The sequence below is a fragment of the Macaca thibetana genome, chromosome 12 (assembly GCF_024542745.1).
Source record: "Macaca thibetana thibetana isolate TM-01 chromosome 12, ASM2454274v1, whole genome shotgun sequence".
Lineage (NCBI taxonomy): Eukaryota > Metazoa > Chordata > Mammalia > Primates > Cercopithecidae > Macaca > Macaca thibetana.
Genome location: NC_065589.1, coordinates 40,084,159 through 40,109,642, shown reverse-complemented (window position 1 = coordinate 40,109,642; position 25,484 = coordinate 40,084,159). Strand labels below are relative to the sequence as shown.

At 38.7% G+C, this 25,484-nt stretch overlaps 2 protein-coding genes across 5 annotated transcripts in view; one reads left to right on the top strand and one right to left on the bottom strand.

The window, feature by feature from the left end:
- BMPR2 (bone morphogenetic protein receptor type 2) overlaps positions 1-8,762 on the top strand; it is a 207,977-nt gene extending 199,215 nt beyond the window's left edge. For 2 of the 3 annotated variants that reach the window (XM_050750816.1, XM_050750814.1), the window contains one exon: positions 649-8,762. In XM_050750816.1, the coding sequence (XP_050606773.1) occupies positions 649-899 (251 nt within the window). In that variant the 3' untranslated portion in view covers positions 900-8,762. The remainder of the gene's footprint in view (positions 1-648) is intronic. The other variant, XM_050750815.1, reaches the window with a different exon arrangement.
- SUMO1 (small ubiquitin like modifier 1) overlaps positions 1-25,484 on the bottom strand; it is a 1,087,495-nt gene that overhangs the window by 392,961 nt on the left and 669,050 nt on the right. The gene's annotated exons all lie outside the window — the stretch shown is intronic.

Genomic DNA, 25,484 nt, shown 5'->3' with positions numbered 1-25,484 from the left:
GAGTCGGGCACATTGCCTGAGCTCAGGAGTTCAAGACCACCCTCGACAAGATGGTGAAACCCCCCGTCTCTACTAAAATACAAAAAATTAGCTGGGCATGGTGGCATGCGCCTGTAGTCCCAGTTACTCAAGAGGCTGAGGCATGAGAATCGCTTGAGCCTGGGAGACAGAGGTTGCAGTGAGTCAAGATCATGCCACTGCACTCCAACCTGGGCTACAGAGTGAGACTCAGTCCCCAAAAAAAAAATTTTTTTTTGATCCACCTTGAGCATTAAATACAATGATTAAATACATTTTACCAAGTTAAGATCTCTACCAAAACCAGAAGATTTGAGAATACAGCTGAGAACTTTAAGTGTTCTCCTCTGATTGTGTGTGTGTGTGTGTGTGTGTGTGTGTGTGTGTGTGTGTGTTTATCCTTGACTTATAGAATAAGTCAATCAGTTATTAAAAGATTTGGGTTAAAGAGTCTCAAAAATAAGTTGGTTAAGCTTTGCCTAGAAAAACATTGCCTGGCATTATGAATTTCAAGAAATGTTCATTAGCACCCTCCTGAGACATTAGTTTGACCTTTTCTTGAGTTACATCCCTCACCCTTTATTTCTTAAGTCTGTTAAATAGTTCATTTTTCTGCCCTTTTATTTTCAGTAGGTGAGTCAACACAAGATGGCAAATCAGGATCAGGTGAAAAGATCAAGAAACGTGTGAAAACTCCCTATTCTCTTAAGCGGTGGCGCCCCTCCACCTGGGTCATCTCCACTGAATCACTGGACTGTGAAGTCAACAACAATGGCAGTAACAGGGCAGTTCATTCCAAATCCAGCACTGCTGTTTACCTTGCAGAAGGAGGCACTGCCACAACCATGGTGTCTAAAGATATAGGAATGAACTGTCTGTGAAATGTTTTCAAGCCTATGGAGTGAAATTATTTTTTGCATCATTTAAACATGCAGAAGATGTTAAAAAAAAAAAAAAAAAACTGCTTTATCCTCCTGTCAGCACCCCCTCCCACCCCTGCAACAAGGACTTGCTTTAAATAGATTTCAGCTATGCAGAAAAATTTAGCTTATGCTTCCATATTTTTAAATTTTGTTTTTTAAGTTTTGCACTTTTGTTTAGTCTCGCTAAAGTTATATTTGTCTGTTATGACCACAGAGTTATATGTGTGTGTATCAAAAGTGGTCTCAAAATATTTTTTTAAGAAAAAAAGCAAAAACAATGTATTGCTGATAATCAGTTTGGACCAGTTTCTTAAGGTCATTAAAACAGAAGCAAATTAAGACAGGTTTGACTGCAGTGGTATCTGGTATCCATGTTTTATTTCTGGGCACAAGCTAGTTTTTATGTTGATACGTTCCTGAACATATTATCTTGTTGGACATCTTTTCTCTTGTGTTTTGTTTGAATGTGCAATAGTTTATAGGCCACAAATAAGCTTTCTTGTAAGCTCTCTTCCTAACAGGGCACATATTCTTCCATAATATAAACACTTTTCTGCCCCATCTCCCATACTTTTGAAGGTCAGTTCTATGACAGTGAATTTTGCACAGGAGAAGCAGCTACCTGATTTCTTACTTTCTCTCTCCTTATCATGGAGAATACAGAAACACTGTCTGAAAGGGCTCTAAAGAAGGAACTACCAAAACCTGATTTGAAATGCCATTTCTTTTAACCTTCCACATCCTGAATGTTTCCTTCCAGGCATTTTAATAAACTTATTTGCTTCTGGTTTTGGGAGTTCATAAGAGAGACTAGAACAAAGTACAGGACATCAAATATTAGCCATTTCCCATTTTATTTTATTTTTCTATGTATGTTCATGATCCATGTTCATTTATTTAAGAATACATTTTTATTGGTAAGCTTATAGAGCTATACTTATGGAATTTTTAAGTAGGAAAATAAATGGTTAAGACAAAATAGTGTTATAGCTTTCATTCTCTGAATAGGCCATCTTTGACTCATAAAATTATACTTACTGTTTATTATAACTTCAGAAGTAATTTATAGTTCTGAACCTCTAGTATCTTTTACCCTGTTCCCAAGCGAAGACTGGTGACTTTATCTGAAAATGATTCCTCTTCCCATGACCTAAAACACTGTGAGGAAAAATCATTCAAGTGGCATGCCAAGTCCCCATGAAGGAAGGGCTGCTGTCAAACCTAACTTTTTTGAGCAGACTGAGACTAAACTTCTGTCTTTTCAAAATTGTGTTATCTTCCTTAATCCTATTTTCATAATTTTTCCTTTTGCCAGTTTTTCACATTATCTTTGATATGTGAGCAACATTTATTATTTACATTAGAGTATACCTTTTAGTAATAACATGACTTGAAATCATGTTATTTTTAAAAGCCTCCTTTGCTTCTTTCATTACTTATAATCTTCTCTAAAACAAACTCTGCATTTTTTTTAATAAAGCACTTTCTGTCAAATAATGGACTTTTTTCTAAACAGAAATTATTTTCTATTTACAAACTGATGATTTCACTTTAAAAAAAATTTTTTTTTTTTATTATCAGAGTACTTAGTAAATGTTATATAGTTAAGTTCTAAGATAGTTCCAGGGATTAAAAGGTTAAGAGGAAAACACAAATCACCAAATTTCTGATTTATGTTTTTATCTCCTGAACAGTATTTTTTCACTCGTATTCCTCTATCTCATCACTTAGCTAAAGACAGCCTAAATTTCCCAATTTTCTGTCATTTGTGATTTACTTGTATATAAGCCTTCTCATTTGCCATGTGCTGTGATCTTACAAGTTAGATGTTACTGTACCTACCATTTATTCAGCTGGATTGCTGAACACTGTTCTGGATTCTTAGAATTAAGATTATCTTGTTAGTGCCCAAGATTTCCACGCTTTGTGTTTTATTGGCCCTTCTCTTGATTCAGCACCTTAACCGATTTTCAGTCTTCTGGCACATAATTTTTTTCACAGTTATTATTCTATTAACAAATTATTTGTATCTTTCCTAGTACATTTTCACTTAGTTCTCTTGCCTTTAAATATCTTTCACATGCATTTTAGGATATTCCTTTCAAATATTTGTAGGACAACTTTGAATCAAAATAAATTATATTCCTTCTCCAGTTTGAAGCATTGAGGGTAAATAACCATTTGAGGTCTAACGGATCTTTTCCTGCCAGAAGAGTGATCTTACGTTCTGCTATATTTGTATTTGGGCCAGTTGATTGTAGGTTTTCCAACATTTTTTAATATTGGGAAAATTATAATAAAATGCTTTAAAAATTAATATGCCAGATTAAAATAACTGAATAGTTTATTTCATTCAAGCATGTTTAAAACAAATAATTTCCTTTCACCAGTTTTTCTTAGTAAACTCCTGAAAAAGTAGGAAAGGTGGAGAGTATATATCATTTTAATAAATTTTAAATTAAATTGTACATCAGACTGTTAAAATCTGTAATATACAAGCAAGCAAAATTAAGTTAATTACTTATATGCTAATACTCATCTGATAATAAATGTTTCTTAAAGTTGACATTTAACTGCTATCACAAAATTTTACATGTAGAAAAGCAGGTCTTTTGAATAAAAGATCATTCAACTAAAAATATTAAAATTTATTTCACTGGATGGTAATGTAACCTTAAAAGCATCATAATAGGTAAAGTCTAATATTAGTTCCCTTAACAAAATCCTAACTGTATACCAGAATTAGGTCACTGAAAGAACTTGATTTGAATTACGTTTAGACAAAAATTACTTAATTGTAAATTCTTAAAACTTTCCAAATGCATAATTGGCAAAAAAAAAAAATAAATAAATAAATAAAAAACACTGTTACCCGTGTAGGAAGTTACGAGAAGGCACATACTGAATGCCGAAATATACATATGCTCTTTCTTTTAAACTCAGAACAACCATATGAGCATTGTAATTAATATTCCCATTTTACAGATGAGGAAATTGAAGCTAAGAGAAACTAAGTAATATGCCCAAGGTCCATATCTAGTAATAGACAAAGCTGGGATTTCAGTCGATGTCTACCTCTCTCCACATCTCTTTCATCCATACCACACTGCCTATATGCCATATGACAGGATGTGTTACGGGCTAACATTTATTTTAAAAATTCAGGCCAGGCACAGTGGCTTACGCCTATAATCCCAGCACTTTGGGAGGCCGAGCCGGGTGGATCACAAGGTCAGGAGTTCAAGACCAGCCTGGCCAAGATGGTGAAACTCCATCTCTACTAAAAATATTTTTAAAAAATTAGCCAAGCGTGGTGGTGGGCACTTGTGGTCCCAGCTACTCAGGAGGGTGAGGCAGGAGAATTGCTTGAACCCAAGAGGCAGCAGTTGCAGTGAGCTGAGATCACGCCACTGTACTCCAGCCTGGGCGACAGAGTGAGACTCCATCTCAAAAAATAAAAATAAAAATTCAGTCACTATACTCGCACAATTGTCATTTGTATATACACAAATGACAATTTATATATACAATTGTATTTGTATATATAAGGTAAGCCAAACCACATACCTTAATGATTTGGGAAGTTAGGCAAATATAAGATATGTAGACATATCTATGCTGATTGTTGCTTGAGAAATAATTACTAATTCAAGACAAAACTCAATCCTGTATCTCCCATCATGAATCTTAAAATCATTTCACTTGATTCCTAACATTCTTAAATTGCAGAACTAATGGTAAGGTAAATTTTAAGGAAAAAGTTAAGATAGCTTTTGGGAACAGAGACCTTTCCCTAAACTGATTCCATAATAGATTTGGGGGAATTAATTTAACAGAGAATTTCAGTTTCATCAGTCCTTTGAATCCATCTTCAGGACTTCTGCTTTTAATAACTTTAGAAAATTTACTAATCCATAGAACTAATTGAGTAGGCTATAGGAAGGATACAAGGATAATGTCTTTTTTATAAAACAGTTTAGTATAGCTTCTTTACATGTATCCACTTGTTCCAGAAAATGTGCATTGGTTCTGAATGTGAAAATATTTAAAGAGAGAAAGGAACACTTAAGTGTGGGCTTCAGTGGGAATTTTCACAAAAAAATTGGCAAGTTTTTTAAAAAATTATTTTCAAATTTGACTTCTACAGCCAAATGGAATTGGTAGGCTGTAGCTGTTACACTGAAATTTCCAGTCTTTTTAAGTGCCTCCTGAAAGCCATTTAAAATGGAAAAATATTTCAATGAACTTTTCTTTTCCTTTTTTCATATTTATGGACATGAATATTTTATTGGAGATCATTAACTACTAGAATTTGAGATTATATTTCTATACAATATTTTTTAAAGTTATGTTGAATTTACTGCCTGTTATGTGCAGGTTATTATGTAACTATTCACAGATTGCTTCATACATTGCTTTATCTTCCCAGCTAACTTATTAAAGTTAGAATCTGTACACACATATTGATTATCTAGACCAGTCATTCTAGAAATTGTAACACTCCCACATAAACGCCAGAAGACTTTTTCAGAATGCAATGTTTTCTAAATATACTGTTTACTGGCAGTTTACTCTTCAGCATATAAGGTTGCATTTTAACTTTTAGATTATGAACTGTGCAAACTTTACCCAAAACTACCTTGCATGATTCCCTCCTAAATATGTTCCTTGATTAAGTAAATCTGGCAAATCACTGTTTGAGCTAGTTACATAAAATTTGTTGTCAAGAGAAGGCCTTTCTACAAGTTTCCAGATTAACAAAGAAAAGAGGAAATCACAGGGCATTTAAGTGCACCTTCCCATTACTTTCCTTAAATCACCTCATAGGCCGGGCGCAGTGGCTGAGGCCTGTAATCCCAGCACTTTGGGAGGCCTAGGCGGGTGGATCACGAGGTCAGGAGACTCAGACCATCCTGGCTAACACGAACCCCATCTCTACTAAAAATACAAATAATTAGCCAGGCATGGTGGCACGTGCCTGTAGTCCCAGCTACTCGGGAGGCAGAGATAGGAGAACCGCTTGCACCAGGGAGGCGGAGGTTGCAGTGAGCCGAGATCGCGCCAATGCACTCCAACCTGGGCAACAGAGCAAGACTCCATCGCAAAAAAAAAAAAAAAAAAAAAAAAAAAAAATCACCTCATAGTTTATGTCTGACTTACTCCAAACCTCAGTTATCTGATTTGTAGTCTGTGTCAGGAAAGTTTTCTTTATATCCTGTCTCCCTCCTCTTTGATTTTAAATTTTTTTTTTTTACCCAGTAGGACAAAAAAGAGAGCAGCTGGTCATCATCCCCAATATTCTTAGTCTTCAGTATACTTCAGGCCTCTCAATGAACACTTCAGTCTCGGTTCTTCAGATAAAATTGCTTAAGCTCTTTCTCCTCAGTCCTATTTTAATGACTTTATATTTAAGAACATAAAATTATATCTTCTTTTATATTCAAATTCATTACTCCAGTTAAGTAATAGTTTGATAGTTTGATAGAATCGAGAGTTAAGATGTTTCTATTTGAAAGTGGATTAAACCATCAGACTACCAGCAAATCAGCACTTAATTTTTGTATTATCTAACATTTTCTATTGTGGAATTTTATGACTTTATATTCTCATTAGTTATAGCTAAAAAGCCATGCATACAGAATTGTATATCATTTTGCCATTAAAATTGTTTAACTTATATTGCAGCAAGCTTAGTTTTATGATTGAGCTACAACCTTCTACTTATTTTTTGTGTCAAATATTAAACATTAAATGCAAGATTAACTTTCAAAAGCATACCCTACATTAATCAGGTATTATCTATGGACATTTTTGTAGACCACTTTTGAAATACTTATTATTTTGCAACATAGACTGGACTATACAACTTTCATTTAACTTTTAGGTGACTGATTTAAGTTGAGTGTGCATATAGAGAAAAACTTAGAAATTTATCTCATGGCAGATACATTTGAAAGTACTTCAGAAGACTTTATGCTGTATATTAAAACCAGGCTCAAAATAAATCTATCATATCTTTAAAATTCCAATTCTGTTATTACTGTGATGTTTGTAGTGTTACTATTAAACATTGTAAACATACACATTCATTTTTAAAACAACTTGAAACCCATTTTAAAATCTGGGTAAGAGAGAAGGAATCTTCAGAACCAAATTACATCATTAGGGTGTCCAGTTTATGACTGAATTTTTAAGCAAATTACTGTATTTGAAACTACAACTTGATTTGTTTTTCAGTTTTAAAAGGCAACATGTGGGTTTTATCCATTTTATTTGTACCTTTAGATTTCAGAAACATCTTCGTGTTTTAGATTCATTCTACAGACATATTACTTAAAAACTCAGGGCCCCTTTCTTCCCTTTGTACACTGAAAAAGTTCAATTGGTAGCAAGTAAGCAATTAGATCCAGTTGAATATTTAAAGTGTTTGTTGCACAGTTCATTTAATGTTTCATCTTATTTGACTTTTTCACATAGATATATTATCAGATTTCATTAATCATAAAAAGTTGCCCAGTTCTGTAATTACTGAACAGAGGGAATGATTCAACTAATTGGCTATATGTTGCAACAAATTTAGGTCTTTAGAGTTGAAGCACTGACTTAAAACGATTTACATTTCTGTTCTTTGGTCAAATGATCATACATGATATGGGACAAATTGTTTCATTTTGTTTTTAATAAGAGAACTTAGTAAAGTAGTTCCTCTCAGATAGGATTTTCTCAAGAGACATTTTAACGTTATAAAGCCTTCTAAAAGTGAACTAAATATTTTATAACTTTAGTAATAGCTTGGATGGTTTTGAGAAAATAACCTCTATTTATCACATTGTCAGAGTCAAACAGAATTTTTCTTTGAATCAGACAAGTTCAAGCTCTAAACTGGTATGCTATATACTTAAAATCCTAGGAAGTTATCTGTAACCAATCTCTTGTCTCAGGCTCTTCACCTTGTTACCAATCCTCTTAAGTATGTAAAGGAAACATATTTTTAAAGAAGCTTAACAGTAATAAAAATTACTAAAAGATGCAATTCAAAGATAGATAGGTCCCAGTTTAACATTGAATTGCTTGACTTCTGTGGCTTTTCCTTTTCTGGCCACATTTATTTATTTAAGCAATTTTTGTATGCCTTGTTATTTCATTTCCATAGAGATTATATTGTATCAGTGTTTATGTAAGCTGGAATCATCCTCAGTTTTCTGTTGATAATTTTTCAAATAAAGATACATGGATATTGTAAAATACACTAACTCTTAGGGTGTTGTAGTAGCTGAAACATGGAGATGTGTAGCTGCCATGCTTTTTCTGAATGGACAGGAGAAACATAAGCTACAGAGTATTCATTTCTGAGGATGCTTTTCTGGAAAAAGAAAGGCTAGAAAATACTCCCACTTCCTCAGAACCCTCTTTCTTGTTAACGGGTATCTTTTGTTGGTGTGTTTTGCTCTTACATTACAGATAGACTATCATATATGACTTTATGAATAATTTCAGTTATTTTGCTTTTGTATAAGCTGTCTGAAGCCTTGCTATGCTGTATAAGTTGTGTTTGATGGATCAGTGTGAGTATAAAATAAAGCAAATCACTTTTCTTTTGTATTATCTATGGATGCCACTATGAAAGCTGACATTAAGCCACTAAAGAGTTTTCTATGAATAAGTGTAAGTAAATGCTTTGATATATATAAACCTAAATAAAAAGATTGTATTGATACAGAGACATTGGAGAAGGAGATTTTAAGGCAGTTCTTTAGGTTTAAAAAGGCTTGCTGTAAAATGGTGCATTATTCCGTTTATTAAAGATCATATTAATGACAATAGTAATTGTGTTTTTTTATTTTATGAGGTCACCAGAAATTGTTAGTATGATAATTAGGGAGTTTGCATTAGAATAGTAAATGTTCTATCTAATATGGCTTTCATAACTCAGTATGATACATCAAAAAAATAAACTAAATTTAGTATAATAGTTGCTATTTTCTGACCACCTATTATATGCCAGGCACTGTGTTAGTTATTTTACATATATTGTTGATAATTCTCACAACAATCCTACAAAATATGTATTACTCTTCCCCCTTTATAAATGAAGAAACTGAAAGAGAAATTAAATACTGTGTCCAGTCACAGAACTGGCAAGTGATGAGATTCTAAAGCATTTTACATTTTGCTTTGAACTGCAATTTTCAAGCTCTACTTGTGGCAAGAGAAACTCAAAAATAAAAATAAAAATGGCCGGGCATGGTGGCTCACGCCTGTAATCCCAGCACTTTGGGAGACCGAGGCAGGCGGATCACGTGAGGTCAGGAGTTCGAGACCAGTTTGACCAACCTGGAGAAACCCTGTCTCCACTAAAAATACAAAATTAGCCGGGTGTGGTGGCGTATGCTTGTAATCCCAGCTACTCGGGAGGCTGAGGCAGGAGGAGAATCGCTTGAACCTGGGAGGCAGAGGTTACGGTGAGCTGAGATCGCACCATTCACTCCAGCCTGGGCAATATGAGCGAAACTCCATCTCAAAAATAAATAAATAAATAAATAAATAAATAAAACCGTTCAGTAGTTAGAGTAACCAGGAATACCCATGGAGTAATTTAAGGGTGCAGAAAAGCTTTTCCAGATATCAAAACAGCTATTTCTACTGGCCTAATATGGTGTTTGTGCTTCACATCATCAAATAATCTTTTTGGTTGGATCTTAGTATTTTATTGAGAGTTAAGATGTTCAAAAAATAAATAGAAGGCCTTGTTAAAGCAGAATATGAGTTTGTGAAGGCACACATTGTTTGTCTCCAGGTTAATTCAGTGCGTTAGAGAAGTGTCCTGGAGCAGGATCTCGTGTCAATCTATGGGACAACCATCTTTAAAAAGGTGCTGGGCCACTTTTACCTACATGCCAAGAGAACTTTTGATTGTGGAAAACATGACCTACTCCCATAGGCTCTGTTGTCACCTTAAATAACACTATATTTTAGGAATGGAAATTGTTGCATTCAAGTAAGATGACATGTAAGTGCCCAAGTAAGTGGTAAATTATATGCTTAATATGTGTTTGAAGAGCCAAAGAAGACTTCAGTTCAGGAAATGATGTTGAATAGGGTCTCGAAAGGATGGATGAGACATCAGGAGAAAAAGTGAAGACAGGCAGGGCATGGTGGCTCAGGTGTGTAATTCCAGCACTTTGGGAGGCCAATGCAGGTGGATCAGGAGGTCTGGATTTCAAAATCAGCCTGACCAACATGGTGAAACTCCATCTCTACTAAAGTACAAAAATAAGCCAGGCATGGTGGCACATGCCTGTAATCCCAGCTACTCAGGAGGCTGAGGCAGGAGAATCGCCTGAACCCAGGAGATTGCAGTGAGCCAAGATCACGCCATTGCACTCCAGCCTGGGCGACAGAGCGAGATTCTGTCTCAAAAAAAAAAAAGAAAAGTGAAGACAATATTTGAAGTGACCAGAAGTAAGGGAGGACATGGACTGGAAATAAAACAGATGAAGTAGATCCAAACAGATAGTATAATTTTTGAAATTATACAAAGTGTTTGGGCCGCTGTCATAGACAATAGGGAGAACAAAGTTTCTGAGGAAGGAAGGACCTTGATAGAAGCAATGTGATGAGGTTTGGACTGACAAGTATGCAGGATAGATTAGAAGGGGAGGGATTGTACTGGGGACATGAGAGAAACTACAAATAAAATGCAATATCCATTGTGACCAGTAAGTCCCATTTTCAAGGGGTATCAGAAAATTTTTTTGAACATCTAATGGGTGGCAAATACTATTCTAGGAGATAAACAGTCCTGCTGTCAAGTTGCTCACAGTAGGTTTGGATAAAATTATAGTACAAATTCAATTGTTATGGAAGTAAAAGCCCAGGATGTTGTGGGAGTACAAGGCAAAGATACTTAATCTAGTCTTGCTGAATTGGGTAACTTTTTGGTAACTTTGATGACTGTCAAAATGTTAATAAGAATTAAGAGATGAGCAATGACTCTCTAAGCAGAGTTACAGCATCCACAAAGCCCTAGAAAGCCTGAGAGGGTAGAGTTTTTTCAGGGGGATGAGATGACATTCAATGAGAGTAGGATATGAGATGTTACATGAAAGGATGGAGAGAGATGACTACACACACAGCTATCACAGAAGGGTTAGCATGCTGTTCTTAGTGTTTGAACTTATCCTAGAAGTCATGGAAGAATTTAAACAATGGGGTTTCAAAATAGGTTACTCAGTTGGTAGTATATAGGATGAATTGAGAGGAAGGGAGAAACATAGAAATACATATACCTGGCCGGGCCTGGTGGCTCACACCTGTAATCCTAGCACTTTGGGAGGCCAAGGCAGGAAGATTGCTTAAGGCCAAGGGTTCAACACCAACCTGGCCAACATAGCAAGACCCTGTCTCTATTAAAAAATAAACAAATAAAAAAGAAAGAAATACATAGAACAGTATGGTGCTGGTGAGAGATAATGAAAGCCTTAAACCAAGGTAGAATCAGTGACAGCAGAGAAGAGGGAGCATATTGGGTCTGGGTTAAAGAGAATCAGTAGGACCCAGTGAACTACTAAATGAGCATTGGAGAGAGAAAGACTGTTAACTTCGGGGTTCTAATTTGGAAAGGGAGGTTAATGAAAAATCTCAGGGAATGTGCAGCTGAAGAAAGGGTCCTGCCTTTATAAGTTTTAAAAATAGAAACATTTTGATATATTGTCTTGTTATTACATCATGTGTAATCAAATTTTTGGTTCCGAAAATATAGGTAGACAACTTTAACCTATGGTCTCTGTAGAAATGCTTCAAGAACCAAGCCTTCCCTGGGTAAGTCACTCAGAAATTCAGTTAGATCTTTTTAAATGAATGTATATGAGACCAACTTGTTGCACACAGCATTTGTACTAGGAAATTTTGATGAAGTGACCCTGTGCCTGCACTGTAAAAATGAGCATGGAAGCTGGGCATGGTGGCTCACGCCTGTAATCCCAGCACTTTGGGAGGCCGAGGTGGGTGGATCACCTGAGGTTGGGAGTTTGAGACCAGCCTGACCAACATGGAGACACCCCGTCTCTACTAGAAATACAAAATTAGCTGGGCATGGTGGCGCATGCCTGTAATCCCAGCTACTCGGGAGGCTGAGGCAGGAGAATCACTTGAACCCGTGAGGCGGAGGTTGCAGTGAGCCGAGATCACGCCATTGCACTCCAGACTGGGCAACAAGAGCAAAAATTCCATCTCAAAAAAGAAAAAAAAGAGTATGAAGAACAGCCTTGAAAGGAACAATGTGTCCTGAAATGGTGGGTGGTGGAAAGATGGAAAGGGGGTTGTATCAATTGTAAATATGTGATCTTCCAAGGACAGCTCCCTTCTCTTGCCCAGTGCTTCCCTCTCCCATCAAGTCCTCAACTAGCTAACTTCCCAACCCTGGAGCTGTTCCATTTCTGTTTACTTACTTAGAAAAGGTGACAAAACCTCAAAACTATTTCCTATTCAAGGAAATAAGCATCCCTTATTTGTATGTTTAAGTTTTGGGTTTTTTGTTGTTGTTTTTGTTTTTTTTGAGGCGGAGTCTCGCTCTGTCACCCAGGCTGGAGTGCGGTGGTGCCATCCTGCTGAGTAGCTGGGACTACAGGCATCCACCACCACGCCCACCTAATTTTTTTTTTTTGTATTTTTAGTAAAGATGGGGTTTCACCGTGTTAGCTGGGATGGTCTTGATCTCCCGACCTTGTGATCCGCCCTCCTCAGCCTCCCAAAGTGCTGGGATTACAGGCGTGAGCTACTGTGCCCGGCCTAAGCTTTTTAAAAATTGTGATAAATGGGACAGATAAAAGGGAAGTTTTCCTTTGTTTACCAACTTTTTCAATGATGATTGAAGTAATCAATCATTTATATAAAACGTCATGGAAAATATGCTTAAATTCCTAAGAAAAAAAGTATTTAAGGAAATGCATTACTCTCTTTAGATGTCATGCACAACTTCAGAACTACTATTTTTAAAAAATAAACATTTTATTGGCAGGGCGCAGTGGCTCAAGCCTGTAATCCCAGCACTTAGGGAGGCCGAGGCAGGTGGATCACCTGAGGTCAGAAGTTTGAGACTAGCCTGGCCAACAGAGTGAAACCCCATCTCTGCTGAAAATACAAAAATCAGCCGGGTGTAGTGGCGCGCCTGTATTCCCAGCTACTTGCGAGGCTGAGGCAGGAGAATCGCTTAAACCCCGGAGGCAGAGGTTGCAGTGAGCCGAGATAGTGCCACTGCACTCCAGCCTGGGCAACAGCAAGATCCTGTCTCTCTCTCTGTTTTTTTAGTAAATCGGAAAGTTAATTTAATTGGCTTATCCATGACACTTGGTGATGCCATCTAGAAGTCACACTTCACTTTCAGAAAAGTAAAATTTTTTTTAAAAGTAAGTAAAAACTACTACATCTCCTTGTCTTAACTCCCACTTCTCTTTCTTAGCTGAGTTTCAAAACCCCACTGTAACTTTGGTCTTCCTTTTTTTAATATAGTTTCTCCCTTCTCCAAGCAATTTTATACTTTGCTGCAAGTCATTTTTCTCTATGCTCTTACCAGCTCACCGGGTTCAAGCTACTCAACCTGAAATTCCAAGTTTTCTACCATATAGTAGCCATGTACCTTCCCAAACGTATCTTACTCTATCTCTACTTTACACTTTGTTAAGCTACTTATATATTTCCTTACTAAATTGTCAGCCTTTTGCATCAGGGAGGGAGTCTTAACAGTTTTTTTCTGTTCCAGAAGTACCAATATTTAATTTAATGCTATTATGATACCAAAATAGTCTTTTTATTTTAAAGTGCATTTTCATTTAACCTCTATTAACCAGGCTTCTTAGCCATCTGAGTCACTCTATGTACTGGAAAGTAATTTAACTGCAGGCAATATATTTAGTTATTCTGTGAGATTTGTGCACATCTTTCAGGTTAAAAAGGACAAAATAATAAGCACTGAGGGAATATATGGATGTGCAATATATACAGAGAACTTTAAATAAATGAGTACCAGTATTACCTACATTCAACACCATGGTTTTAGAAAGAGTGAAGGTAAGTTTGGAAAATAGGCCTTTCTTCAATGCTTTTACTTTTTTGTTTTTTACTACAGTGTTTCTATTCCTTACTTTTTCAGTTATGTTAATAAAACACTAAAATCACCATTTCTCTGGTGCTCAGGGGCAAGTCTCTGCACCACTTTGACCAGTAGGTGGCTCTCTTATTTCATGTTGTAGTAACGGGAGGCCTCTTCATTCTTTTCAAAGAATAGGTAGGTATCTCTGTTGTTGAATTCGGTTCATAACATTTTCTTTTACTTTTATTTTTATTTTTTATTTTTTTGAGACGGAGTCTAGCTCTGTCTCCCAAATAAAAATAAAAATACAAAAATTAGCCAGGTGTGGTGGCACACACCTGTAGTCCCAGCTACTTGGGAGGCTGAGGCAGAATTGCTTGAGTTCCCAGGAGGCAGAGAGGTTGCAGTGAGCCAAGATGGTGTCACTGCACTCCAATCTGGAGTGCAGTGGATGCCTTTTATTTCTTCCTCTTGTCTGATTGCTCTAACTAGGACTTCCAGTGCTATAGTGAATAGGAATGGTGAAAGTGGGCATCCTTGTCTTGTTCCAGTTCTTAAGGGAATGATTTCAACTTTTCTCCATTCAGTATGATGTTGTCTGTGGGTTTGTCATATACGACTTTTATTATTTTGAGGTAGTTAGTTTGAGGGTTTTTACCAGGAAGGGATGCTGAATTTTACCAAATGCTTTTTCTGCATCATTTGAGAGGGTCATACGGTTTTTGTTTTTAATTCTATTTACATGTTGAATCATACCTATTGATTTGTGTGTGTTGAACCATCCTTGCATCCCTAGAATAAAACCCAATTATTGTGTTGTATTATCTTTTCAATGTGATGTTGGATTTCCTTTGCTACTATTTTGGTGAGGATTTTTACATTTATGTTCATCAAGAATATTGGCAGGTAGGCTGGGTGCGGTAGCTCACGCCTGTAATCCCAGCAATTTGGGAGGCCGAGGCAGGCGGATCACCTGAGGTCAGGAGTTCATGACCAGCCTGGCCAACATGGTGAAACCCCGTCTCTACTAAAAATACAACAATTAGCTGGGCATGGTTGTGGGTGCCTGCAGTGCAGCTACTCGGGAGGCTGAGGCAGGAGAATTGCTTGAACCTGGGAGGCAGAGTTTGCAGTGAGCCAAGATTGAGCCACTGCACTCCAGCCTGGGTGACAGAGCAAGACTCCATCTCAAAAAACAAACAAACAAAACAAAACAAAACAACAACTATATATATATATATATATATATAGGCATTAGTTTTTCCTTTTTTGCTGTGCCTTTGCCTGCCTTTCATATCACAGTGATACTAGCTTTATAGAATGAGTTAGGGAGGATGCCCTTCTCCTCAATTTTTTGGAACAGTTTCAGTAGGAGTAGAAGAACTGGTATCAGTTCTTCTTTGTAAGTCTGATAAAATTAGGCTGTAAATCCATGTGGTCCTAGGCCTTTTTTATTGGGAGATTTTAAAATTACTGATTCAATTTCACTGCTCATTATTGGTCTGTTCAGGATTTTCTATTTCTTCCTGGTTCATTCTTTGAGAGGTTGTATGTTTCCAGGTGTTTATCCATTTCTTCTAGATTTTCTAGTTTGTGCTCATAATAGATAGTCATAGTAGTCTCTGATGATCTTTTTTATTTTTGTGGTATCAGTTGTAATATCACCTTTATCATTTCTGATTGTACTTATATGAATGTTCTCTCTTTATTACTTGGATAATCCAGCTAACAGTCTATCAATTTGTTTATATTTTCAAAGAATCTTTTCATTTCATTGATCCATTGTTGTTGTTGGTTTTTGAGACAGGGTCTTGCTTTGTCACCCAGGCTGGAATGCAGTGGTGCAGTACAGCTCACTGCAACGTCAACCTCCCATACTCAAGCCATCCTTCCACCTCTGCCTCCTGAATAGCTGGTACTACAGGCACATGCCATCACGCCTGGCTAATTTTTGTATTTTTTGTAGAGACAGGGTTTCATCATCTTGCCCAGGCTGGTCTCAAACTCCTGGGCTCAAGCAATCCTCCTGCCTTGGCCTCCCAAAGTGCTGGGATTACAGTCATGAGCCACTGTGCCCAGCTTGTATTGTATTTTGTTGTTGTTGTTGTTGTTGTTGTTTTTGTTCTTGTTTTTTTGCCTCAATATCATTTAGTTCTGCTCTGATCTTTTTCTTTTTCTTTTTTTTTTTTTTTTTTTTTTTTTTTTGAGACAGAGTTTCACTCTTGTTGCCCAGGCTGGAGTGCAATGGCGATCTCGGCTCACTGCAACCTCTGCCTCCCAGGTTCAAGCCATTGTTTTTCTAGTTCCTTCAGGTGTGACATTAGGTTGTTAATTTGAGATCTTTCTATCTTTTTGATGTAAGCATTTAATGCTATAAAATTCCCTCTTCCAACTGCTTTTGCTATATCTCAGAGATTCTGGTATGTTGTGTCTCTGCTTTCATTCATTCCAAATATTTTTTAAATTTCTAGGCTGAGCACAGTAGCTCTCACCTATAATCCCAGCACTTTGGGAGGTGAAGGTGGGAGGATTACTTGAGGTCAGAAGTTCCAGACCTGCTTGGGCAACATGGCAAGACTCTATCTCTATAAAAAAAATAAATAAATAAATTGGGCCAGGCGCAGTGTCTCACACCTGTAATCCCAGCGCTTTGGGAGGTCAAGGCAGGCAGATCATGAAGTCAGGAGTTCAAGACCAGCCTGACCAATATGGTGAAACTCTGTCTCTACCAAAAATACAAAAATTAGCTGGGCATGGCAGCTCATGCCTGTAATCCCAGCTACTCAGGAGACTGAGGCAGGAGAATTGCTTGAACCCGGGAGGCAGAGGTTGTGTTGAGCCAAGATTATACCACTGCACTCCAGCCTGGGCGACAGAGTGAGACTCTGTCTCAAAAAAAAAAAAAAAAAAAAAAATTAGCCAGGCATTGTGGCATGTGCCTGTAGTCCCAGATACTTGGGAAGCTGAGGCAGGAGGGTCGCTTGAGTCTAGGAGTTTGAGGCTGTAATAAACTATGATCATGCCATTACACTTCAACGTGGGTGACAGAGTGAGACCTTGTTTCAAGAAGAAGGGGAAAAATAAAAATGTTAAAAAATTTCTATCTTAATTTTATCATTTACCCAAAGATCATTCAGGAGCAGGTTGTTAAATTTCCATGTATTTATATAGTTTTGAGAGTTCTTCTTGGCATTGATCTCTAGTTTTATTACACCATGGTCTGAGAAAATATTTGATATGATTTTGAGTTTTCAAAATATATTGAGACTTGCTTAGTGGCCAAGGATATGGTCTATTTTGGGGAATGTTCCATGAACAGATGAGAAGAATGTATATTCTGCCATTGTTGGGTAGAATGTTCTGTAAACATCTATGGGGTTCATTTGGTCTAGACTTCAATTTAAATCCAGAGTTTATTTATTGATTTTCTGTCTTGGTGATCTGTCTAGTGGTATAAGTGAAATGTTGAAGTCCCCCTACTATTGTACTGTTGTATTGTTGTCTATCTCTTTTCTTAGGTGTAGTAGTATTTGTTTTATGAATCTGAGTGGACCAGTGTTGAGTGCATATATATTTAAGATTGTTGTATCTTCTTGTTGAAATCTTTATCATTATATAATGACCTCCTTTGTCTTTTTTTTTTTAACTGTTGTTAATTTAAAGTATGTTTTATCTGATACAAGTATAGCTACTCTTACTCACTTTTGATTTCCATTTGTGTGGAATTTCTTTTTGCACTCCTTTAAGTCTGTAAATGACTTTACTCTTTAGGTGGGTTTCTTGTAAGCAGCATATGATTGGATCTTGTTGTTGTTCTTTTTGTTTATTTATTTATTTATCTTTTGAGATGAAGTCTCACTCTGTTGCCGAGGCTGGAGTGCAATGGCACAATCTTGGCTCACTGCAACCTCCACCTCCTTGGTTCAAGTGATTCTCCTGCCTCAGCCTCCCAAGTAGCTGGGATTGTACATGTGTGCCACCATGCCCAGCTAATTTTTTTGTATTTTTAGTAGAGATGGGATTTCACTATGTTGGCCAGGCTGGTCTCGAACTCCTGAGCTCAGGTGATCCACCCACCTTAGCCTCCCAAAGTGCAGGGATTACAGGTGTGAGCCACAACACCTGGCCTGTTGTTTTTTTAAAATTCATTCTGCCAGCCTGTATATTTTAAGTAGAACATTTAGTCCATTTACATGCAAGGTTAATATTGATATGTGAGGTTTTATTTCTGTCATGTTAATTATTACCTAGTTGCTTTGTAGTCTCAATTGTGTAATAACTTTATAAGATCTGTGAGTTTTGTACTTTTGTGTGCTTTTATGGTGGCAACTATCCTTTCATTTCTATGTTCAGAACTACTTTGAGCATTCCTTGTAGATCTGATGGTCTAGTGGCAACAAATTCCCTTTTATGTTTGCTTGTCTGAGAAAGACTTTATTTCTCCTTCATTTATTATGAAACTTAGAAGGATACAATATTCTTGGCTGGCAGGTTTTTTTCCTTAAGAAGACTGAAAATAGGACCCTACTCTCTTCTGGCTTGTAAGGTTTCTACTATGAAGTACTTTATAGGTGATTAGACACTAATCACCCTATGTACACTATGTGTGTACACCCCTGTGTTATATTATTTGTAATAACCTCTGGGGATTTTACCTTTAATGTCACACGGGTTGTATAACATGTGTGTACAACCCCTGTGATACTATTCATAATATGCTAGGGGGATATTTTCCCTAATATTTTTGTGGATGTTACTCCTATGAAACAGGGGTTGTCTTGCTGCTTTTAAAATTTTTTTCCTTCTTGGTGACTTTGGATAGTCTGATGGCAATATGATTTGTTGAGGTTTGTCTTGCAAAGTTCAACAAGGCATATTGTTCTCTGAGCTTTCTTTACTTCTAAGTCTTTTTTTATGTCTACGTCTCAGCAAGACCAGGGAAATTTTCCTGAATTATTTCCTCGAATAGGTTTTAAAATATTTTTACATCTGGGCGTGGTGGCTCACACCTGTAATCCCAGCACCTTGGGAGCCAACGTGGGTGGATCACCTACACACCCTGTGATACTATTCGTAATATCCTAGGGGGATGTTACTCCAAATGTGTACACTGTGTAATATTATAAATAACATCCTAGGAGGATGTTACTCCTAATGTCACAAGGGGTGTACACACTGTGATATTATTCATAATATCCTAGACAAATATTACTCCTAATGTCACAGAGAGTGTACACCCTGTGATATTATTTGTAATATCCTAGGGCAATGTTACTACTAATGTCACAGTGGGTCTACACCCTGTTATATTATTCATAGTATCATACTGGGATGTTACTCTTAATGTCACAGGGGGTATACTTCCTGAGGTATTATTCATAATATCTTACGGGGATATTACTCATAATGCCACAGGGGGTGTACAACTTGTGATATTGTTCGTAATATCCTAAAAAGATGTTACTCCTCATGTCACAGAAGGTGTACACAATGTGATATTATTTGTAACACCTTAGGAGGATGTTACTGTGAATGTCACAGAGGGTGTACACTCTGAGATATTATTCATAATATTTTGGGGGATGTTACTTTTAATGTCATAGGGGGTGTACACACTGCAATATTATTCATAATATCCTAATGGAGTGTTACTTGTAATGTCACAGGTGCTGTACATCCTGCAATATTATACATAATATCATAAGGGAATGTTACTACTAATATCACAGGGAGTGTACATCTTGTTATATTATTCCTAATATCATAGAGGCATGTTACTCCTAATGTCGCAGAGGGTGCACATTCTGTGATATTATTCACAATATTTTTTTTTTTTTTTTTTTTGAGACGGAGTCTCGCTCTGTCGCCCAGGCTGGAGTGCACTGGCCGGATCTCAGCTCACTGCAAGCTCCACCTCCCGGGTTTATGCCATTCTCCTGCCTCAGCCTCCCGAGTAGCTGGGACTACAGGCGCCCGCCACCTCGCCTGGCTAAGTTTTTGTATTTTTTTTTAGTAGAGACAGGGTTTCACCGTGTCAGCCAGGATGGTCTCGATCTCCTGACCTCGTGATCCGCCCGTCTCGGCCTCCCAAAGTGCTGGGATTACAGGCTTGAGCCACCGCGCCCGGCCTTATTCACAATATTTTAAAGGGATTTTACTTGTAATGTCACAGAGGGTGTACACCCTGTGATATTCTTCCTAATATCCTAAGGGGATGTTACTCCTAATGTCAGGGAAGGTGCACACCCTGTGATATTATTTGTAATATCCTAGGGGAATGTTACTCTTAATGTCACAAGGGGAATACTCCATGTGTGTACACCCCCTGTGATATTATTTGTAATATCCTAGTGGAATGTTACTTTTAATGTCACAGGGAGCATACACCATGTGTATACGCCTCCTATGATAATATTCATAATATCCTAAGGGATGTTACTCCTAATGTCACAGAGCGTGTACACCATGTGTTTACACACCCTGTAATATTATTCGTAACATCCTTGGGGATGTTACTCCTAATGTAACTTAAGGTGTACACTATGTGTGTACACCCCCATGTTATATTATTCGTAATAACCTCTGGGGATTTTACCTTTAATGTCACACGGGTTGTATAACGTGTGTTTACAACCCCTGTGATATTATGTGTAATATGCTAGGGTAATATTATCCCTAATATTTTTGTGGATGTTACTCCTATGAAACAGGGGTTGTACACCATGTGTGTACACCACAGGGGGTGATATCATTCCTAATATCCTACAGGGACATTAACTCATAATGTCACAGGGCATGTACACCATATGTATACACCTGTGATATTATTAGTAACATCCTAGGGGGATGTTAATCTTAATGTAACTTAAGGTGTACAATGTGTGTGTACACCACCTGTGATAGTATTCCTAATATTTTAAAGGGATGTCACTTTTTTTTTTTTTTTTTTTTTTGAGAAGGAGTTTTGCTTCATCGCCCAGTCTGGAGTGCAGTGGTGCGATCTCAGCTCACTGCAAGCTCCACCTCCCAGGTTCACGCCATTCTCCTGACTCAGCCTCCCGAGTAGCTGGGACTACAAGTGCCTGCCACCACGCCCAGCTAATTATTTTTTATATTTTTAGTAGAGACGGGGTTTCACCATGTTAGCCAGGATGGTCTCAATCTCCTTACCTCGTAATCTGCCTGCCTTGGCCTCCCAAAGGGGATGTTACTTCTAATGTCACAGGGGTTGTATACCGTGTGTACATGCTCCAAGATATTATTCATAATATGCTAGGAAGATGTTTCTCCTACTGTCACAGGAGGTTTACACATATGGTACCATCTATGTACACTCCCTGTGATATTATTTGTAATATCCTTGGTGGATGTTACTAATGTCACAGGTTGTGTACACCATATATGTACACCACCTGTCATATTGTCATATTCTAGTGAGATGTTACTCCTAATATCACAGGAGGTGTACACCATGTGTGTACATGCCCTGTGATATTATTCATAATATTCTAGAGGGATGTTACTCCTAATGTCACAGGGGATGTGTACACCCCCTGTCATATTATTCATACTATCCGAGGGGGATGTTATTTCTAATGTCACAGGGGATGTCCACTATGTGTGCACACCCCTGTGATATTATTCGTAATATCCTAAAGTGATGTTACTTCTAATGTCACAGGAGTTGTACACTATGTGTGTACACCTTCTGTGATATTCTTTGTAATATCCTAGGGAGAGTTACTTCTAAGGTCACAGGGTGTGTACCCCATGTGTGTAAACCGTCAGTGCTATTATTCTATGGGGATGTTATTCCTTTTTTTGTTGTTTTTTTGTTTTGAGACAGAGTTTCGCTCTTCCACCCAAGCTGGAGTGCAGTGGTGCGATCTCAGCTCACTTCAACCTCTGCCTTCCGGTTTCAAGTGATTCTCTTGCCTCAGCCTCCCGGGGGGATGTTATTCCTAATGTCACAGGGGATGTCCATCATGTGTGCACACCCCCTGTGATATTATTTGTAATATCCTAAAATGATGTTACTTCTAATGTCACAGGGGTTGTACCCCATGTGGGTAAACCACCGGTGATATTATTTGTAATATCCTAGGGAATTGTTACTACTAATTTCACAGTGGGTTACACGATGTGTGTACAACCTGTGATATTATTCATAATATTTTAGGGGGATGTTACACCTAATGTCACAGTGGGTGTATACCATGGGTGTACACCCTGTGATATTCATCATAACATTCTAGGGGGATGTTAGTTCTAATGTGACGGTGGGTGTACACACATTGGCTGGGCGCAGTGGCTCACAGCTGCAATCCCAGCACTTTGGGAGGCCAAGGCAGATGGATACAAGGTCAGGCATTTGAGACCAGCCTGGCCAACATAGTGAAACTCCATCTCTACTAAAAATACAAAAAAAAAAAAAAAAAAAATTAGCCAGGCGTAGTGGTGGGAGCCTGTAGTTCCAGCTACTCAGGAGGCTAAGGCAGGACAATTGCTTGAATCTGGGAGGCGGAGGTTGCTGTGAGCCGTGATTGGGCCACTGCACTGCAGCCCAGGTGACAGTGTAAGACTCCATCTCAAAAAAAAAAAAAAAAAATCCAAAAATTAGCCAGGTGTGGTGATGCATGCCTATAATCCCAGCTACTCAGTAGGCTGAGGCAGAAGAATGGCTTGAACTCAGGAGGTGGAGATTGCAGTGAGTTGAGATCATGCCATTGCACTCCAGCCTGTGCGACAGAGCGAGACTTCATCTCAAAAAAAAAAAAAAAAGATTTTTACTTTTTCTTCTTCTCTCTTAGGAATACCTATTATTTATAGGATTGGCCACCTTACATATTCCCATATTTCTTGAAGGCTTTACTCATTTTTAAAAATTCTTTTTTCTTTTTGTCTGACTGGGTTAAATTAAAAGACCTGTCTTCTGCTAAATTTCTTTCTTCTGCTTGGTCTAGTCTATTTCTAAGTCTTTCAACTGTATTTTGTAATTCCTTCAATACATTTTTTATTTCCAAAAGTTCTGTTTTTTTTAATATCTATCTTTTTAGCAAATTTTCTTTTTTGTAATTTTCTCACTCATATCCTGAATTGTTTCTCTAATTTCTTCATGTTGGTTTTTTCACCTTTTCTTGGATCTCATTGAACTTCCTTACAATATATATTTTGAAAATTCTTTGTCTGTAATTTCAGAATTTTCATTTTGGTTAGTATCTCTTGCTGGAGAGCTAATGTAATCTTTTGAGGTTGTTGAAATACTCTGTTTTCTCATACTGACAGACTTCTTACATTGATTCTTTCTCATCTAGAGAATCTCTCACTTCTTATTTTTGAATGTACTTTTCATTGCACGGGAGTTTTAAAAGAATTATCCCCCTTGAGGGTGTGACTGTAATGTATGTTGTGAATGGTTGTTTGGTTTCAATTCTGGGTGCTGTCAGTGGGCTAAAGTTCTGTATGAATTCCTTGGTTATAGTTAGCCTTTGTGCAGTGGCTTTCTCAAATGCCGGTTGAGAGCACTGTGCTGGGCATATTAGCATGCTCACTACCTTCTGCAAGGCTGAGATTGTGGAGGTCTCAGGAAGCTTACCTGGTTCCCAGCACTGTGCACTTCTGTCAAAAGGTTTTGTATTGGGTTGTGCAGTTCCATGTCTAGACCAGCAGGTGGCGAATACGGGTAAGAGCCAGATGCCGAGGGTGTGTGTGCTTAACCTTTGTTTACAGGGAGGGGCTGTCTGTTGTCTCAGGCGGTGGGCTGATCTGTGGGTGGACTGATCTGTGGAATGCTGGGTGCCCTGAGTTCCCTACTGACCCTAGGAAAGGAGGACGAAGCTGGGTGCAGCCGGACTGCTAAACTCACCTTCGGATACCCCAATGACAGTGGAAGCACAAACCCTGATGAGGCTGGTCAGGGGCTTGTGGTGAAATGCGCTGAGGTTTCCATCGCAGGCAGAGAGGGCTGCACCAGCCCCATGTCCTGACCAAGCAGGAATGCGATCTGCCTCCCAATCACACCCCTGTCCTGAGGCTTTGTGACCCTGAGATAGACAATGTCGTTTATCTCTAGGTTGCAATATAGCTGAGGGCCACAGAAATGCCTGTCCCGGAGCCCTCCACTGAAATGGCTTCCCGTGGGAACCTCTTCCCTCAGCTGAACACAGACAACTTTGTGGCTTCCTTGATCTCTACTGCAGGAAAACTGTTGCTCCATGTAGAGAGGGAGAGGGGCCCCACTCTTCATGCAAGCTGGGCCTGGGGTGGTGGTGGGAACACTGCCAGTTGGGGTGCAGCCACCCCTACTAGCCCTGCATTGACCATCCATAGTCACACCTGTGCCAATCCCCCACAGGAACAGCCTGGCTATGTACAAAGCAATGATTGTAGGGGAGAAGTCCTCCTCTCTGTGTCCCTTATTGAGCACCAATGCTGCCTGCCCACGGGGGTTGAACCACATTCCTCCAGCACCACGCCTGCATCTCTGCTGGAAGAGGCACAGTCACCTTCAGTGCACAAGCAGGGAGCTCTCAGGCACAGGAGAGCCTGTACTCTCGTCTCCTTTGTCCGAAGGGGTGCTTTGGCACAGTGTACACTCCCTTCCCCTGTGGACAGTTTGCCCTGAGGGTTACACCTCCAGCAACCCCACAGCTCCCCCTGGGTCCCACTGGCCCTTTGTGGTTGCTACAGCCTGAGCAGGTGCTAGGGAATGTTTACAGGGGATCCAGTAATGCAGCAACACAAGGGCTGAGACTCCTTGGGCAGGACAGAGGCCCTCAATGGGTGCACAACCAGACGGCACCCACCACCTCAGCTCGGGTCTACAGGCAGGGTGAGCAATCCTGCATGAGCTGGCAACATGGTGCTCTGCCCTTAAGAAGTTCTCAAATCACTGCTCATACTGTTGCCAATTCAGGAGGGCAGAGGGGCTCTTCAACAGTTTGGAAACCAGCAGTCTGCTGCAGCAAGGGTGAGTGAAAGGAGCTAAAAACATCCCCACCTACCCTTTCCACAGGACTGCAAGTCCCTTGGGGATTATCTCTGCCAAACTCTTGCTTCCCTCTTTTTTCTGTGCCGCAGCTTCTTCCTGTGGGTTCTGGCACTCTTCCCTCAGTATTCCACTTTGGCCATGATTATTCACCTTTGGTTCTTCTCTTTGAGGAGAACTGGCATCCAGTGTTTCTAGTCAGCCATCACTGATCTTTCTGTTCCTCTTTCCCATATCAATGTCTACTCATGGCTGTTGGATATTTCATATTTCCTCTCCAGATCTACTCTCCACTCTGCTCTCTACTACAAGAAACTGACTGGTTTGATATTTATTTATCTATTTATTTGAGACGGAGTCTCTCTGTTGCCCAGGCTGGAGTGCAGTGGCACCATCTCGGCTCACTGCAAGCTCCGCCTCCCGGGTTCACGCCATTCTCCTGCCTCAGCCTCCCAAGTAGCTGGGA